This window comes from Delphinus delphis, chromosome 11 (genome assembly GCF_949987515.2).
Source record: "Delphinus delphis chromosome 11, mDelDel1.2, whole genome shotgun sequence".
NCBI lineage: Eukaryota > Metazoa > Chordata > Mammalia > Artiodactyla > Delphinidae > Delphinus > Delphinus delphis.
The window spans coordinates 3,569,710-3,588,213 of record NC_082693.1 but is presented as its reverse complement, the minus strand read 5'-3'; the positions used below and the strand labels follow the sequence as shown (position 1 = coordinate 3,588,213).

Sequence of the window (18,504 nt, the reverse complement as noted above, 5' to 3'; positions counted from 1 at the left end):
GCATGTGGGATCTTCCCGGACCAGGGCTCGAACCCGTGTCCCCTGCATCAGCAAGCGGATTCTCAACCACTGTGCCACCAGGGAAGTCCCCTCCTGTGATGCTCTTAATGACACTCTGAAGTGGACACTGCAGTCCTCTTAAAGGAGGCACAGAGAGGATAAGTAACCTGCCTGAAGCCACACAGCCAGGCAGCATCAGAGCCAGGATGCAGCCCCAGGCTGTCGCCTCCCTCTTATCAACCTCTTGCACCTCCTCTCTGGCTGCCAGAACAGGCGCTGCCAGCCCCGGCACTGAGGCTGACGTGGCGTGGCTGCCGCGTGTTTGGGAGCCCCTCGTCCTCCTCCTGCCCTTGTCTCACGTCTCCTCTCCCCTGTGTGCTGGAGGTCGGGGTTTCATTGAGGCTGACGTGGCGTGGGTGCCGCGTGTTTGGGAGCCCCTCGTCCTCCTCCTGTCCTTGTCTCACGTCTCCTCCCCCCTCTGTGTGCTGGAGGTCGGTCCTCCTCCTGCCCTTGTCTCACGTCTCCTCCCCCCTCTGTGTGCTGGAGGTCGGTCCCCCTCCTGCCCTTGTCTCACGTCTCCTCCCCCCTGTGTGCTGGAGGTCAGGGTTTCTGTCCATTCACGAGCCTCTCGGTTCCCCAGGGGAGCTGGAGAAGCAGCAAGGAACGAAGACCCTCTCGTTCAAGGCCGGGGGAGCCCAGGGGGAGCCACGGTCGAAGCAGGGATCGCCCACAGGTGAGCTCCAGACCTGCGGCCCTGGTCCACGTGCAGGCCACTCAGCGACCCTGGCCTTGGGGTCCTGGGGATTCGGGTGAGGGAAAGGCTCGTTTCCGTGGCCTCATCTGCTGGGTCTTTAGCAGTGAGACTGAGGAGGAAGGTGAGAGAGAAACGTGTCCACTTAGAAAGGTCACTGTTCCCCCGGAGGCATCAGGCTCAGGGCCCCAGTGCCCACCTGTTCCCTCCGCACATCGGGGGTTAGGGCTGTGGGAAAGGGAAGCCACGTGAGGAAAAAGTGCCGTGTCTGTGGCTGGGAGCAGGTGAGAAGGCAGGTGGCCAGAAGGGTCTGGAAATCTTGATCTGCCCCATCAAGACCTTCCCCTAATGAGCCAACATCACTCTCTAATCCCAGGCCCGAGTCAGCACCCCGAAACCCAGATGAACCCTCAAACCCAATTTCTCAAATGATTTCTTCAAGTTGAATTTTCACTCCAGAGAAGTCAAGCCAGCTTCAGATTTTGTATCACCTTTGGCCACGTTCTCTAGACCCGCTCCCACTGCCCCCTCCTACCTTCCCCCCTCCCCCCAACCTGCAGGGAGACAGGAAGAGTTGTCTCCACCCCTCACCGCCCCACCCCTGCTCCATCTGCCCCAAACAGAAAAGAATTAGGAGAGGTGGCATGAGAATTAAATCCCATCCCAGCAAACCCCAGCGAACCATCCAGAGCTGTTCACTAATTAATTCAGTCGTTTATTCCTACATTTAATGAACACTTACTGAGTGCCTGCTGTGCGCCTCGTGCTAAGCCCTGGAAAGCCAGGGTCCCAGCAAGACGTCAGCTTGCGCTGAGACACTCCAGTGGGCTCCATGCTGGTTCCAAACCCCCGTTGCGGCCGTGGCGCCGAGATGCTGTATCAGCATCACAGGACTGGTCACGCCAGCTGGCAGAGGAGATTTGTTTTCCAAGCAAGACTCGGGGCTCTTTTAGCTCATGGAGACCCTCGCTGTGGTGTCTCCTCGGTGTATGGGTCTGACCTGCCACCATGTGTTCGTAATTCTCCACCTGCCCTGGTTTTCAGCTGGCCCTTCATTTCTTTCTTTCCTTTCTTTCTTTCTTCCTTCCTTTCTTTTTCTTTCTTCCTTTCCTCCTTCCTTCCTTCTTTCTTTCCTTCTTTCCTTCTTCCTTCCTTTCTTTATAAATTTATATTATTTATTTATTTTGGGCTGCGTTGGGTCTTCATTGCTGCATGCGGGCTTTCTCTAGTTGCAGCAAGCGGGGGCTACTCTTTGCTGCGGTGCGCGGGCTTCTCATTGCGGTGGCTTCTCTTGTTGCGGAGCACGGGCTCTAGGCGCGTGGGCTTCAGTAGTTGTGGCACACGGGCTTAGTTGCTCCGTGGCATGTGGGATCTTCCTGGACCAGGGCTTGAACCCGTGTCCCCTGCATTGGCAGGCGGATTCTTAACCGCTACGCCACCAAGGAAGTCCTGGCCCTTTATTTCTACAAGGTCAGAGTACACGCTTGTTTTCACAGCTGTGTAATAGAGTCAAACCTCAGCTGTGATTGATTCCCGGACACCCTGCCCCACTCCACTCTCTGCAGCCCAGCCTGCCTCTTTGGGAAGCTGCAGCCCCTGGCCAGGCCCTGATGTGTATCTCCGGGGCCTTGTCCATCAGTTCCCTCCCCAGCTTCCTCTTGTGCTACAGAAAGCAGAGGGATGTGCACAGCAAGGGAACTAGCACCCTCCCCAGGGGTGTGAGAAATCAGAGGGGCCCCGGCCGAGGGCTCTGGAGTGCCTGCTGGGGGTAGGGGTGGGAGTCAGGGGTGACTGAGCCAGAAGAAATCATCACGCTGTCCCCGGGTGTCTGCAGGGCCCCTGGTGCTGTGCCAGGCCCATCAGGAGGCCCTGGTAGCCGTCAGAGCCATTAGCAGCTCTTCGTGCCAGGCCCTGCCCTGCGGCTCGTGCACGTGAACCCTCACCGCTCAGCTAAGGAGCAGGAACAGGAAAGGAACGCGGCCCCTCCCTCTCGGAGCCTGTGCCACAGACACAGAGGAGCCCCCTTTTGCTCTGGGAACGGAGAACCAAGGCCTCCTCACAACCAACCTGCACAGTCCGTATGGGGCGCTCTGACTATGGGTAAAGGAGACTCCACAATACCCAGCAGGGAAAAACGTCAGAGACCTTCTAGTCCATGAGGGCCCAGAGAGGTGTAGCATCTTGCCCAAGGTCACACAGCTAGTATGTGGCAGAGCTGGGCAAGACACCCAGTCCACTGCCCCCGGAGTGGTGGGGGTCCTGGAGCCTCCGGCCGCCGCACTGAATTGCAGGGAGGCTTGGTTGGGGGCTGCGGGGCGGCGGAGACAGGGCTTTGTGCGGGGACGGGGCCAGGTGGAGAGTGAGCCCTGTGCTCTTTGCATTCAAAGCCAAAAGGGAAGCGGCACCGGCAGAGAAGGCGGCGGAGAGCACGGCGGAGGTGAGTGGAGGCCTGGTTGCCCAGGTGAGTGAGTCTGTGCCCCCTGCCCTCCTCTCACTGTCTCTGTTGTTTCTCTTCTCAGGTTTTAATCAATGCCTCCCCAGCCCGACTCACCATTTTACCAATTTCAAGAGATACAATTAAAAGTTACTGCTAGCATGGGTAATACCACTCTTCCAGCACCTAATCAAGCCACAGTGCCCCCTCCCATTCCCCAGCCCGCCCTCCCCGCCGAGCCCCCCAGGCCGAGCTCCCACACTAATGCGTGCAGATAAAGTCCCCAATGCCCCCATCGCATCCCTCCCGCAGTCCCCCGAATCTGCCGCCCCACACACTGCCGTGGTCCTGATGCTCCCGTATCAGAGACCAAGGTTCCCTCCTCCACATCTTGCCAGCCTCTATAGCAGGGAGCTTGGCCCCTTCGAGAATCACCCCTTAGGTCTGTTGCCCGAGTGAGCACGGCGGGGCAGACCCTGCCCTCCTGGATGCCTCTGGGGAAAGTGGAGGCGGCTGGGAGGGTACAGTTTCCTCCCAGGACAGCTGGTCCATCTGGAAAGCTGGCCACGGGGTGGGATGTGCAGGAGGAGGTGAGGCGAGGTGGGGGTGGGGTTGTCTTAGGGCTTCTCCTGGAGCGGGGCGGGCGGCTGCTGCATCTGAAGACTGTCCACGTTGGAGGGAGGGGACTGGAGAAGTAGCAGCAGCAGCTGGTGCCCGCCAGGCCCCCGGCGGCCACCTGGGACGGGGCATGCAGTTGCCCCGCAGGCCTGCTGGGCCCCAGCCCTCCCCACTGGCTCCCCTCGGACCCTGGTGAGCCCCTCACTCCTTTCTGCCAGGCCTCCAGGGACCCTCACTGCTCACACAGACCCTCACTCCAAGCTGGAGGAGCCCCAACTTCGGGCTCTGAGGGAGGAGCCCTGCCCCCAGCCTAAGCTTGGGGAAGCCCCAGGACACCCCAGAAAACCGCAGCTTCTCCCCCCCCGCCCCACACCTGTGTCTGGAGGAGGCACCTTCGCACGGAGGAGCTTCCTGCCCCAGCAGCTGACAAGCCCCCAGGGTGGGTATTCCATCCCCTGCCCCTCCTCTGCCCATCATGCTGCAGCTGCCCGTTCTCCAGCCTTGCAGATAAACACACGAGGTTACCAGCCCTTCCCTTCGGTTTGTTCTACCAGCCCTGCCTGTGGCTTAGCACCGCCTGCCCAGGGAGGGCCGCGATCTGGGGACCATTATCCCCTCCTCCCCGGCCCAGAGGGCCACGTGGCTATCTGCAAGGCTGCCACCCCGGCTAGTCCCGGGGCTCTGACAGCCTCTGCTCCCCTGCACAGAGGCGGCCTCACCGCCGGCCTCGGCTGGACCCTGCGCTCCCGCGTCCTCCACCCGCTCTGTCTTTGCCTGGCCGCCCGCCGGCAGGCCCTTCTCCAGCCTGTCCGAGCTGTCAGGCCTGCCACCCATGTTCCATCTTCTCTCCCTCTCTCTCCCTCTCTCTCTTCTTTCTTTCATCAGCAGGGAGGTGGGAAGGGGGTCAGAATGAGGGAATGTTCTGCTGTCACTTCCTGCTTTTCACTTACTGACCGGAGGGAGGTGCAGACAGTGGAGGGGGAGGGGGGAAGGGGAGGCGAAGAGGAGGTGCAGGGTGAGGCCAGGGCTGCGGCCACAGTGGGGCTCGGAGGGTCTGGACTGGGGCGGCCAGGCGTTTGCCTGGGGAAGGGCAGCTGTAAGGTCTGGGGGCGGAGAGCAGAAGGCCTGCCCCGCTGTCTCAGGCCACTTTCTCCCAGGGAATAGCTCAGAAGACAAGCAGGTGGGGAATGGAGCCGCACCCACCCATCCCCAGCAGCAGTGGACAGAGGCCTTCTGTCCCAGTGAGGACCACAGAGGGCTCCCCGAGAGGGAGGTGGACGCAGCCCTGCTCTTGGCCCAGCCCAGGGCTTGGCAGGGCACTGAGGGGCTCCGGGGCTCCTTTGATTGACTGGGAGGTGGGGGAAGCTCAGGCTTAGAACACACTGCTGAGGCTGGAGGCTGAGAATGGAGAGTAGAGCCTGCAGCCTGCGGAGCTTGGCGGTGGGGGCCTGTGAAAACCCAAGGGCAGAGGAACGGGGCTGGAGAGCCGAGCAGCCCACCAGGGCAGTGCCTGGACCCAGGAGGGGGCGTCCCTGAAACTGCACCTTTTGCCAGTAAATAGGGTCAGGCTTAGGGCTCTGAGATGGTTTAGGGCAGGGCCCTCCTGGTCTAGACCTGGCCATAGGATCCCCTCCCCTGCAGCCTCGGTTTCCGCCCCCCGTGCACTGAGCAGCGGGCCTGGGTCATGGTACCCAAGGGCATCCTCAGAGAGAAGGGTCTCAGCCACTCCCTGAAGGGTCCAGGTGTCGGAAGGGGATCGTGTGTCGTACCTACAGGCTGGTGAGCTGGAGGGATGAGGAATTAAACCCCTCTCCTTCCAGAATCCTCCTATTTCTTCCACCTCCCCTGCTAGCAAGAGGAGGCCAGGCTAGTTCCCAGTGCCTTCCATGGGCCACCCCCTCATGCCCCGCCCAAGGGGGAAAGATTAGAGCCCTTTCTGGGTTCCCCCTCCTGCAGCGGGACGTATTTCTCCAGGGCCCAGGTTGGGCCAGAAGGGCAGCTGGGGACCTGGCTCTGGCCCTGGCCGCTCTCGAATGTGTGGGCACAGCCCTGGGGAGTCTGGGAGGATGGGGCAGGTCCACACCACCCCTCGGGGTCCCTGGCATTCCAGGGTCTGGACACCTTTGTGATTCACAGTGATGAGAAGGCCTCCCTTAAAAAGCTGGTGGGAGGGTTAGGGGCTTGCAGAGCTCCAAGCCACCTGACTCCGGACCCTGTCCCCATGTCCGCCACACACCCCTGGGAGGCAGGGCGCAGGCAGATACCCCTGCTTTCCCAGCTCGAGGTTGGTGGGAAGGCGGGTGGGCGCCCACCTGGGGCCCAGGGCCACCCAGCAGGACCTGAGTCCATCGGTCCAGCCGCCCATCCCACAGAAGGAGCCAGGCCGCTCAGGCCGGGTAGAGCACAGCGTCTCTGGACTCCACCCAGGCTCAGCGCCTCTGCCTGCCAGCTGGGTGCCCTCTGGGTGGCGGAGAGATGGGCAGCGGGCCGAGGTGAGGGCTGCGAGCCCCTGGTGGGCACAGGGGCCGGGGAAGGGGGGAAGGGAGGCCCAGGGTGGCCAGTCCTAGCAGCTGGGACTTAGTCTTGTAACATTTCACGCTTCTCTGGCTGTTTCTAAACTAGGTGTCAATTCACAACAGGCTTCAAACGTCCCAGCACTACTCCGGGCTGGGGGCCGCGAGGGGAGCGCCAGTGCCAGACCTGCAGCCTAGCCCCTCGAGGGAGCGGGCCCCTCTGCTGCCACCACCGCCGCCCACAGCCCCCGGGACCCTGGTGCAGTGCCAGCAGATTGTCAAGGTCATCGTCCTGGACCAGCCCTGCTTGGCCCGCATGGAGCCCCTGCTGAGCCAGGCCCTATCCTGCTACACCGCGTCCTCCTCCACGGCCCTGGGCAGCCCGGGCTCCCCCGTCAAGGCGGCCCACCAGCCGCCCCTGCCCCCCGCCCCGCCCCCCTACAACCACCCGCACCAGTTCTGCCCGCCTGGCTCCCTGCTGCACCGGCGCCTGGTGTAGACTCGGCAACCCCCCTACGCTGCTGTCCCGGGGGGCTGCGTCGGGGCCCCCGCTGCCCCTTCACCCGCTGCTCCCCACGCCTGGCGCGCTGCCTTCCTGGCCACTCACCACTGTCGTTTCAGAGAGAGAATCCCAGTCCCTGGCACCTGGTTTGCTTGGCCCAAGCTTCCCTTGCTCAGTTGAGCGACCCTCCCCCAAAATCTGCAGACACCCCCTCACTCTCCTGGGGCCCAACACAGCCAGGCACAGCCAGGCCTCCTCTCCCCCCACCATTACTCTGGCCACTTGGAACAGGGACTGAGGGCCTCTCCGGCTTCCAGGCCAAGTCGGCCAGGCGTGAGGGCTGGGTGGCCAGCACCCAAGCCTTAGAAGGTGGTCTGGCTCACCGCCCCAGCGCTGGGTGCCACGCTGGGTGGTGGACAGTCGGCCCTGGGTCCCTGCAGCGGCCAGGTCAGGGGGAGGCATGAGGAGGGGGCTTTCTCTGCTGCCCCCCGCCCCGCCAAGCCCGGCAGTCTGCGCCCAGGGATGTTGGCTGTCCTGGCCACAGACTCCCCTCCTCCCAGGGCCTCTCCTGCTTTCTCAGGGGCTGGGGTGCTGCCTGCCCAGGGCTGCCGAGACTTCAGGAGAGCCCTGGGAAAGGCGGGGATGGGAGGGGGCACCCATCTCAGCTCTCTCTTGGTCAGTTCAACAGAGCCAGGGAATCAAGTCACGTATCTGCAAAATGCACCTTTTAAAGAGTTTCTTGTTCTCTAGCCCCAAGTCATGCCCAGCCAGTGCGCCCAGGGCATAAACACATACATAGGAGATCCAGGTATCGGAGCAGAAACGGGGAGGGGCAGGGGTGGGCCCAGGGGTGAAGGCAGCCAGCAGAGGCAGGATTCCGGCCCAGGGCCAGGCAGCCTCCTGAATGACTTCCGTGGCCTCCGCGAGGGACGTGGACGCAGAAGTGGGCGAGAGCGGCAGGTGCTCCAGAGGCCTGGCATGTCCCCTGCTGCCGTCCCAAACTAGCCCTTTAAGCCCCGCCCCCGCCACACCCCAGAAGGCAGCAGGCCCGCCTGCAGCAGCGGGGAAGAGTCCCTACACCTTCAAAATCGCCAAGGAGAGCCAAGAGGGCTCGCGGCCCAACCCAGAGCCCAGCAGGATCAGAGCCAACTTCTGTGCAGCCCCACAGGGCTCAGGCAGCCCCGCCTCAAAGATCCTGGGGTGGGTACCCTTCCAGGGACTGTCGGTCCCGAGCCAGGCCAGACCCTCCTCTGGTCCTGAGCCGACAGCTCACTGCTGTCCTTCGTTAAGGTCCCCTCCCTCTCGGAGCCCAGGTCCAAGACATCCCGAGAGGTGGAGGTGAATACTGATCTAGAGTGCATTTGCTTCTCCCCAACCCCTACCCCACAGCCCAGCTGCGGGCCCCCGGGCCACTAGGAGGCCGGACTCCCCTGCTCTCAGAGATCCTAGGTGACCTAGTTGCGTGTGTCTGTGTGTGATCGCCAGGCATCACTATGCTGTCCCCTAGCGAGTGTATTCTGGCCCTGTCTCCGTCAGCCGGGTGTCCATAACGTGTGACCGCTTGCTGTCTCCTCCCCCCCCCGCCCCGCCCCCGTCCTTGTTGTCCCAGCCCCTCTCCTGTGTCTTTTCTGTCACACGGTCGCTCCAATCACAGCCTTTCAGGGCAGAGCGGCTGACTGATGGGGCGCACGGTTCACACACCCGGTGCCCGAGGCCTGGGCGGCAGGGGTGTGGGTTCAGAAGAAGAGGAGTTACGAGTGGCTGGATATGTTTATGGGGTGGGAGCCATGGGGGTACAGTCCCAGCTCCCGGGCCCCTTGTCACCTGCTCACCCGGTGCCCCCCTCCCACTCTGCTGACGCCCAGACTTTCCAGATTGGGATCTGCAGGCGCCTCAGGGCTGGCACGTCCGTGGAGCATCTCTCTGGGGGCCCAGATGCTCCGGTATCTCTGTGCCCTCCCCTGGGTAGGGGCTCCCCGCCGGCCCCGGTTGCTGCGGTGGCTGCCTTGGGCCCCACCGGCGGCACTGGGCGTCCTGGCCGAGGAAGCACGCCAGCCTGTGGTCAGCAGCGTGTGCAGCGAATTCTGAGCGGCGAGGGGCTTGAATGCCCGAAGGCCTGGGGCAGGGTGCGGCGGGGCCGACTCACAGTCGGGGAAGCAAGGGTTCCCGGCCTCGGTGACTCCCCTCCCCTGACCAGCCAGCAGGCTGACGTTGGGACCCGTCTGCGTGCCTGTCCCCAGAGCTGAGCCCCCAGACAGCTGTGACAAGCCTCGTGTCCTCCCCGTGGCTGCGGCCACGTCAGGGCCTCCATCCTCCCGGAGGGCCCAGCTGGAAATGCTCTCGGGCCGCCCGCTCACCCCCAGGCCAGGGGAACCGTGGGGTGCTGACTGGGCTCCCAGACACAGCCTCCTGGGCACACGCGCAAGGACCCCAAGGTAGCCCCGCGATATCGACACTCGAGGCCTTACTTTGGGGACCGGGCCCCCTCCCGGTTTTATCCATTTAGCCCCAACTCCAGAATCAGGAGCAGGAGGTGAAACTAGCTCTCCCACCCGCGTTGGGGCCAGCCCACTCCAGAGCTGGAGCATGTCCTGGAAGCCTGGCTGCCTACGTGCAAAGGCACCTACGCGATCAGCCCCAGGCCCCTGGCCCCCGCCCCACCTGTCCCCCCAACCGCCTGCCAGACGTCTCTCTTTGCCAATAGGTTTCCCCGATAACCGTCGGTCCGTCTGTCCCCGTGTCCTGCTGTACATACATCCTTGCCGCACCCCTCCCCCTGCACACACCCTTCCCGCCCCCCGTCAGAGGGCAGCCTCTCTAGGGAAAGAAAGGCAGGGCGGCTGCACCCAGCAACTAATCCAAATGGCAAATATTTTGTAACAAAATAGCCCAGAGGTATTTTATCTGTTCAATTCATAGAGTTTTAGAGATTATATAGAAATATGTCACTTGAGCAAACTGTGTCGGTTCTGTTTCTTTCATTCTCCAAGAGGGGGCTGCACCTCAGATCACATCTTGGCGGCATCGCAAGGGCCCAGAGCAGCAGCTACGGGGAGGACACCCCTTCCATGCTACCCTGTGACACGGTTAGGGAACCCCTTCCTAAACAAATGGGGCTAGGTGCCAAGAGCCATCTGATGGGCGGGCAGGCCAGAGAGTGACCCCCACCAACACACACACACACACACACACACAGACACACAGACACATACACACACACACAGACACATACACACACACACACAGACACACACACACACACACACACACACACACACACACACACACACGAGGAAGCACCACGACGGCCAACGTGCACCCCAGCAGAGTGGGAGTCCAGCGGGCTAGGACTCCATCTGCCCCGCTCGGCTTTCCATGACAGAGGCTGAGGGTATGCTGGGTGGCAGGGTCCTACTGACCACATTTGGTCATCAGCCTCGGGTGATTTTCACCAGATGTCAGCTCTGAAGCCCGACCTTCTAATCACACGGTCTGGCTTGAGAAGCCCCAGGGTATACCCTCCCTAAAGTGGAGGGGAACAGGCCCAGGTGAAAGGATTGGCGGAACATTGTTGGGAAAAGTCACAGAGCCACAGAGTGGAGTGGAGCAAACATTTATGGAGCCCGAGGTGTGCCGGGTCCCCTGCTGGAGCTGGAAGGGATGCCAAGATCCTACAGAGGCGTGGGTGACTGTGATGCAGGAGAGAAGACTGAAATCCGGGCTGGAGAGAGGCGCAGGGTGCTTGGCCGGCACTCACACCACGTGCAAGGCGCAGATCAGGCTCCACGGCAGGGGCCTGCCCCAGAGTCATGTCTCCTGGCAGCAGGGAGAGGAGAAGCCTTGCAGCAAAGCTGAGGCACCGAGGGAGAGAATCAACTGGGCGGGATGGCTGGTCCGGGGACACCTGCAAAAAGGGTGTCCAGCTCTCCTGGTGACCAGACCTCTGAACAGAAATCCAGACAGCACCCCAGGCTGGGCCCCATTACCCCATTAAAGTGAAAAGGAACATGACCTCACCCTCCTTCCAAGAAACGGGAAATTCCAGGAGAAGCCTGGAGCTGGCTTTGACCTGTCCCATCCTGAGAACTTTCTGACCCAGGAAGCTGAGGCCTGGTCCCTCGAGAGCACCCCTGAGGGGACCCGGCTCAGCCCAAGCCTGGGAGAGGGCCTAGGGCCAAATGGGACTGCTGCTGTCTGTGTGGGGACATGGGGCGTGGACATGGGAAGGGGCACCGTTCTCCAAGTCTTCTGGCCTCGAGGCCATCTAGGAGGAGGGGCCAGCCCTCCCGTAGAAAGGCAGACAGCCTCTGGTGCCCCAGGCCCTCTGGGTCCACCCGCCATACGGATGGAGAGCTATGGTCAGTGCCTCTTTCTTGTAGTGACCCTTTAGACGGGGCAACCTCAGACTCATCAGCCACTGACTTAGAATGCTTCCAACAAGGGGGCCCAGGCTTCACAGGTTTCTGGCTGAGAGCAATGGGTCAGAAGATGCCAGCGCTAGAAGAGGGAAAATCCAACAAGCTTAGCAACATCTGGTGCTTGGCACGCGCCCGGCACTGGTCCAGGGGTGGGGGATGCGCGGTGATGGGCTGAGCAAAGTGCCTGCTCTCCAGGGGTTCATGTTGGGTGGCGCCGTCCAAAATACACAAATGGACCAATCTTCTCACACAGTGGATGGTGGTGCGATAGAGGTGATGGGCGGGGCTGGTTAGAGCAAACAGTCAAGGAAAGCCTCTGTGAGGCAGCAAATTCAACAAGGTCAAGGTTGGGTCTGGGGGCAGGTGAGCAGCTCAGAGACCACCTCTAGGTGTGGAATGAGGCAGAAACCAGGACAGTCTGCCATATATTTCCTGACATATAAATATACTTACTTACTAAATCTTAAATGCATTTTAAAACCACCTGGACTTCCCTGGTGGTCCAGTGGTTGAGACTTCGCCTTCCAGTACAGGGGGTGTGGGTTCAATCCCTGGTCGGGGAGCTAAGATCCCATACGCCTCGTGGCCAAAAAACCAAAAAACATGAAACAGAAGCAATATTGTAACAAATTCAATAAACACTTTAAAAATGGTCCACATCAAAAAAAAAAAAAAAACTTGAAAAAAAAATAAATAAAACCACCTTAACTGAGGAAATGATAAAATGGGCCTCTCCTAGGAAACCCAGGACAGACGGTCACCGGGCTCTCGGGAAAGGAAGGGAGGGTGAGCGGACGGTCGGGCGGCCCCAGCAGGCTGGGTGGCGGCAGCAACGCGAAGGGCCCGCGGCAGTAGGAGGGCCCGGGAGACCAGCCCAGCAGCAAGGAAAGCTGCCCCGGCAGCCGGCAGCTGCGGCCCAGAGCGGCTTCTGCCAAAAGGATCCCAGCCCCGGCCTGCTTGGCCTGCAGGCCGCGCTGTCCACCTATTCCCAAGTGGACTCACAGACTCCCGCTGGCCATCCAGAAAAATAACAGGATGGACCCCGTGGCCTATCAGCACCTGGTCCTGGGGTTGACGGCCTTTCTCATCTCAGCATGAACTAGGTGAGGCCTTCGTAGGTTGACTCTCCTACAGCAGGGCTGGCAGACACACCCCTTTCCCTGCCTTCACAGACACGGCTGACTGATCACTGCTTTCCAGGAGTCACCACCAATCACCGTATGTGGACACCAGGATGGAATTAACGCTGACCCACCTCGAGGGAAGGCATTTGGATGGGGCTGGTTTAGAGCGGGAGGTGCAGGCTAGGCCTGGGCTGAGACTCCGGGGAGAGAGGCCCTTGGAGGAATCACCCAGGGCCGCTCACGCAGGCCCATCGTTCTCTGACCGCTCGTGGACCCGGCTCTGCAGGGACGTCAGCTCTGTCCCTGGCTCCCCACCGCCCTGACCCTCGGGCTGCTTCCTTTTAGGGCTCCACATGGCCCTGGCAACCCGGCAGCTGCCTGACAGCGGGTCCCCTCACTTGCTCCCCTCACCTCCCGCCTGCTCCATCTCCTTGGACCCCAGAGCGAGCCACTGAGAACACGGCCACTGGGCCAGATGCCGAGTGGGACGCCAGGGGGAGGCCCCTATCCCAGGGCAAAGCCTGGCCTGGAGAGGCCACAGCCAGCACTGCTGGCCTTGGGAGAGACCCTTCCCGAGGCCAGTGGCCTGGAATTGCAGGCTGCTTCTTATCTGCTCCCCTCCCCTTCCCAGGAAGGCCTCCGGGCCCAGTATCAGCCCCAGGCCCCAGCCTGGAGTCAGAATTGGTCCTGCCAGGAAAATTCCATTCCGGAGGAGGCCAAAGAATGAGGGATGGGAACTCTCTCCTCACCCCCTCCTCCCCTCCCCCCTGCAGGTCTGGTGGCTTCTTTCCCTAGAGAACCAGGCGCCCTCACCCCACTAGCCAGCCCCTAGCACCTCAGTGCTTCCTGCTCCCATGACCCTAAAACCTCAGGGCAAACTCTGGAAAAACTGTGGGAACTGGCCACAGGCAAGGAGAGCACCAGGGGAGCTGGCTCATGTTCCCACATTCCCAAAGCCCCTGGACAGACCTGCTGCCCTCCCAGGAACACCCAGTCCTTCCTCCTCCCGAGACAGCTGGGTAGGAAGCAGCCTCCCTCCCCCACAGGGAGTCACAGAGTCCCGAATGTCAGACCTGGAGGCAAACAGGTTATGAGTCAGGCTGGGATGGGGGACGTGGGACCCTTCACTGCAGTGCTTGCACCTGGACAAACGTCTGCTCTCTTCGAGCAACAGAATACAAAGAAACTATAAGGAACTAAACTAACTGGGTGCCTGCACAGTTGGGGCAAATCATGAACAATAAGATACAAAAAGGCCAAAACCCACCTGCCATGATCCCTGCACACAGCACCACCAGGGGGGTGGGCAGACCCCCTAAGCCACGCCTCCGGCAGATCCACCCATCCATCCATATCCTCCCCCCAGTTAAGGGGCCAGCTTCCCCTACTCCCCCTTACCCCGCCGAGGGAAGCTGTCACTTGTTTTCAGCTCATGCTGCTGCAGCATGAGCCCCAATAAAGCCTTGCCTGAATTTGCTGTCTGGCCTCTTAACAATTTCTATTGATTAAAGAATCCAAGAACCCAGGTCGGCGGTAACAACCTAGCTGCTTCCTTTTACGGATAAGGGGACTGTTTAGGAACCATAATTCAAAAAGACACATGCAGGGCTTCCCTGGTGGCGCAGTGGTGAAGAATCCGCCTCCCAATACAGGGGACACAGGTTAGAGCCCTGGTCCAGGAAGATCCCACATGCCGCGGAGCAACTAAGCCCGTGCACCACAACTACTGAGCCTGCGCTCTAGAGCCCGTGAGCCACAACTACTGAGCCCATGTGCCACAACTGCTGAGCCCGTGAGCCACAACTACTAAAGCCTGCGCGCCTAGAGCCCCTGCTCCACAAGAGAAGCCACCGCAATGAGAAGTCTGCGCACCGCAACAAAGAGTAGCCCCTGCTCGCCACAACTAGAGAAAGCCCGTGCGCAGCAATGAAGACCCAACGCAGCCAAAAATAAATTAAATAAATAAATTTTTTAAAATCCCACAGTACTAAAAAAAAAACCAAAAGAACCCCCCACACACAGAAAAAGACACATGCGCCCCAATGCTCACTGCAGCACTATTTACAATAGCCAGGTCATGGAAACAACATAAATGTTCATCGACAGATGAATGGATGAAGAAGATGTGGTCCATATATACAATGGAGTATTACTCAGCCATAAAAAAGAACGAAATTGGGTCATTTACAGAGATGTAGATGGATCAAGAGACTGTCATACAGAGTGAAGTAAGTCAGAAAGGGAAAAATACGGTACATTAACGCATATATGTGGAATCTAGAAAAATGGTACAGATGAACCTATTTGTAGAGCAGGAATAGAGATGCAGATGTAGAGAATGGACACAGCGGGGGAAGGGGAGGGTGGGACAAATTGGGAGATTAGGTTTGACATAAATACACTACCGTGTGTAAAACAGTGGGCACCTGCTGTATAGCACCGGTAGCTCAGCTTAGTGCTCTGTGGTGACCTAGATGGGTGGGATGGGCGGCGGGGAGGTGGGAGGGAGGTCCAAGAGGGAGGGGATATATGTATACCTACAGTTGATTCACTTCACTGTACAGCAGAAACTAACATACCACTGTAAAGCAATTATACTCCAATAAAAAAATTAATTTTAAAAAAGTTACAAAAAGGACAACAGGATAATCGCAAAGTAAGCAAAAGGAAGGAAGGAAATAATAAAGACAAGAGCAGAAATAATGAAACAGAAAATACATATACGATAAAAAGGCTTAAAAAAGCCAAAATTTAGTTCTAGGTCATGACTAATAAAATTGACAAACCTCTGGTAAGACGATCATGAGAGAGTCGGCCCAGAGAAAAGACTTGAGGGTGAAGAAGTGGGACTGTTGTCCCACAGAGATTTTCTTATGAATAGAGACAATACTACAAATAAACTATAAACTCTGACAGTAAGTTTGAAAACCTTCACAGAATGAACATTATTCTAGAAAATATCTCACCAAAACTCGTTCAGGAACAAGTAGAACATCGGAGATGGATAACCCTTAAAGAAATTTGAATATGTAGTTTAAAATCTATTTACCATCCTCCCTAAAAAGCAGCACCAGGCCAGATGATTTTTTTAAATAAATTTATTTATTTATTTACTTTTGGCTGTGTTGGGTCTTCGTTGCTGTGCGCGGGCTTTCTCTAGTTGTGGCGAGTGGGGGGCTTCTCTTCGTTGCAGTGCGCAGGCATCCCATTGCGGTGGCTTCTCTTGTTGCGGAGCACCAGCTCTAGGTGCGCGGGCTTCCGTAGTTGTGGCACGTGGGCTCAGTAGTTGTGGCTCGTGGGCTCTAGAGCACTGGCTCAGTAGTCGTGGTGCACAGGTTTAGTTGCTCCGCAGCATGTGGGATCTTCCCGGACCAGGGCTCGAACCCGTATCCCCTGCATTGGCAGGTGGATTCTTAACCACTGTGCCATCAGGGAAGCCCCAGGACAGATGATTTTATAAAATTCTACTATACATTCAAGGAACAGACAGTTCTGATGTCTTGTTAACTCTTTCAGAGAAGAGAAAAAGAAGAGAAAATTCCCAAATGCCTTTTTATGAGTCTAGTGTAACCTTAAAAACAAAAACTAAACCAGACAAAGACAATATGAGAAAGGAAAACTCTAGGCCACTCTTGCTTGTGAGCATAAATGCCAAATTCTGAACAAAATATTAACAAACTGAATCTAGCATTGAATTACAAAACTACCATACACAATGACCAAATTAAGGTTTGTCCCAGGAATTAAAAGATGGTTAAATGTTTTAAAAATCCATCAATATCATTCACCACATTAAAGACTAAAGGATAAAAACAATATGATCCTCTCAAAAGATGTAGAAAAAGCAATCGCTAAAAATCAACACTTATTCTTGATTTTTTTAAAAAAACAGCAACCTTGGAAGAAAACTTCATAGCCAAATAAATAGTATCTATCAAAAATCTACAACAACGATCCTACTCAGTGGTGCAACGTTAGAATTCCTTTCAAACTGGGAAACAGGCAAGGACGCCTGCTACCACCACTTCTAGTTACCAATTGAAGGAAGACGAGAAAAAAAAATGAAAGTAGTGAGGATCGGAGAAATAAAGTATCAGTATTTCCTGACAGTCTGATTATCTATGTAAAAACCCTACAGCATCAAGAGGGGGAGATTTAGAATTAATTCAGAGGAAAAGCCTGCAGCTGGTGAGGGGCCCTTCCTCCTCTGGCCCACTGGCCTGCTCTAGCCACCCTCTGTCCCTGTCCCCACCCTCCTCCTGGAGCCTCCTCAGGACGACAGACCCAGATCCAAATGCACTGCTGAGGCTGGACCGGCCACCTGCACTTGCGCCTGCAGCTGGGAGTCTATGTCTTGCTGGGAGGGGCTTGTCCGCTGCTGGTGACCGTGGATCGTGGGAGTTCCGGCCTCAGGGCCAGGCCCTTTCGGTGAGACGGTGTGGGCAGCAAAGCCTCAGAATGCGGCTGCGTCAGGAGTTCGGCTGGATTCTTGCTACAGCAGTGGGGTTGGGCACTGACCCTGCGGAGGGACCCCTGCCATCGAGGGCTCCCCTCTCTCTCTGTGGCATCACCTGGCAATTCTGTGCTCACCTCCTGGACCCCTTGCATGACAGTAGGGCCCTTCAGACCACAAGAGCGAGTGACCTGGCCGTGCTGGCTGGCAGTCCGAATGGAAGCAGAAAGTACTAGAATGCAGGGCCCCGGGGCCTGGGCACCAGCCGGCCTCAGCCGCACTGTCTTCCTGATGGGTGATTAACAAGCTTTTCACCCCTGTCGGGTCCAGTCAGCTCTTGTCACTTCGCTGAGCAGCTAACCCTGCAGGGAAGCCAGGCACACTGGGTCGTCAGGGAGTGGGCATGTGAGGCTGAGGGCAGCAGGCCCTCACCGGCCCCAGAGCAGACAGAACAGGGCAAGGCCAGGGTCAGGGAGGGCTCTGTGTGGTTCAGGAGTGGTGAGGTTGTAGAGGAAGACAAAGGACTCAGGCAGGAAGAACAGCAGCAAGGCTGCCCCTTCCCAGACCCTCAAAGAGGGTGCTTCATGTAGCCGGGGAAGCCGGGAGGCTGTATCAGCTATCGAAGCTGTCTAACAAGTTACTCCAAAACTCAGTGGCTAAAACAACAATACGGTTCACTCTCTCTCACTTGGGTCAGGAATTCAGGACCCACCTGGCAGGGCGTTTCCGGCTCAGGGGCCCCTCATGAGGTCGCAGCCTTTGTCGGCCAGGCCCATAGTCGTCGGCGGGCTCACTGGGGCTGCGGGACCCACTTCCACATGGCTCACTCACTGGCGGATCCTCGGGGGTGGCTCCGTGGGGGCCTCTCTATTGGGTGGCTTGAGTGTCCACACAGCATGACAACTGGCTTTTCCCAGGATGAGTGATTGGAGAGATCAAGGTGGATGCCTCAGTGGCTTCTAGACCCACTGCAGAAGTCACCCACCTGCAGTCCATCCACATCCCTGAGGGTCACCGGGCCGTCTTGGAGGCTGGCTACCAGGCCTGAGGCGCCAGCAGGTGGAGGGGCTGCAACGTTTCCCAGGGAGCTCCTTCTGCACCCCTGGCCACTGGAGGATGAGGTGCAGGCCTTTCCAGGGAGCTGAGCTCTAGCCCTGTGATTATGCGATTATATTTCCCCACACCTCTCTCCTCCAGGCCTCCTAGTCTGTGTCACGCTGCCTCCCCGCTGCCCCGCCGAGACGTGATCCCGTTCCTTTCTCCTGCCCCCAATCCCATTCCCAAGCCCAGTCCCCTCACCTCGGCAGCTGAGGCCCTACAAGGCTCACAGGCTGAACGGCCTGCATTCTCCCTCCCTGACTGGGGGGAGGGGAGGTCCTGACCTGAGGCCCAAGAGCCTGCATCCCTGGGCAGCACGGACACAGAGCGGGAGGGCACAGCTGATGTTTCTGTCCCCAAGGGGGCAGAGCAGCATGAGGCCCCGACCAGAAGTTAAGGGTCTGTCGCAAGGTGGCCTGGACCTGGAGGGTGGTTTGGGGAGCTGGAGGGGGAGCCCAGGCCATTCCTCTCTCGTGGCGCTCTGTGTGGAGTGGGTGGGAAAAGCTGTGAAAGGGCGATGGCAGGCTGGGTAGGGGGGCAATTTGCCCTGGTCAGGTGCCCTTCCGGCCTCACACACACAGACCACAACCTTG

The 18,504-nt window shown here is 58.6% G+C and overlaps 1 protein-coding gene across 6 annotated transcripts in view; it reads left to right on the top strand.

Annotated features, from left to right (window-relative positions):
• IQSEC3 (IQ motif and Sec7 domain ArfGEF 3) overlaps positions 1 to 9,764 on the top strand; it is a 100,923-nt gene extending 91,159 nt beyond the window's left edge. For 2 of the 6 annotated variants that reach the window (XM_060024105.2, XM_060024110.2), the window contains exons 12-14: positions 641 to 733; positions 3,139 to 3,212; positions 6,426 to 9,764. In XM_060024105.2, the coding sequence (XP_059880088.1) occupies positions 641 to 733; positions 3,139 to 3,212; positions 6,426 to 6,815 (557 nt within the window). In that variant the 3' untranslated portion in view covers positions 6,816 to 9,764. Of the gene's footprint in view, positions 1 to 640; positions 734 to 3,138; positions 3,213 to 3,270; positions 3,351 to 6,425 lie in introns of all 6 variants that reach the window. The other 4 variants (XM_060024108.1, XM_060024106.2, XM_060024109.1 and 1 more) reach the window with 4 other exon arrangements.
• The last annotated feature ends 8,740 nt before the right edge of the window (positions 9,765 to 18,504 follow it).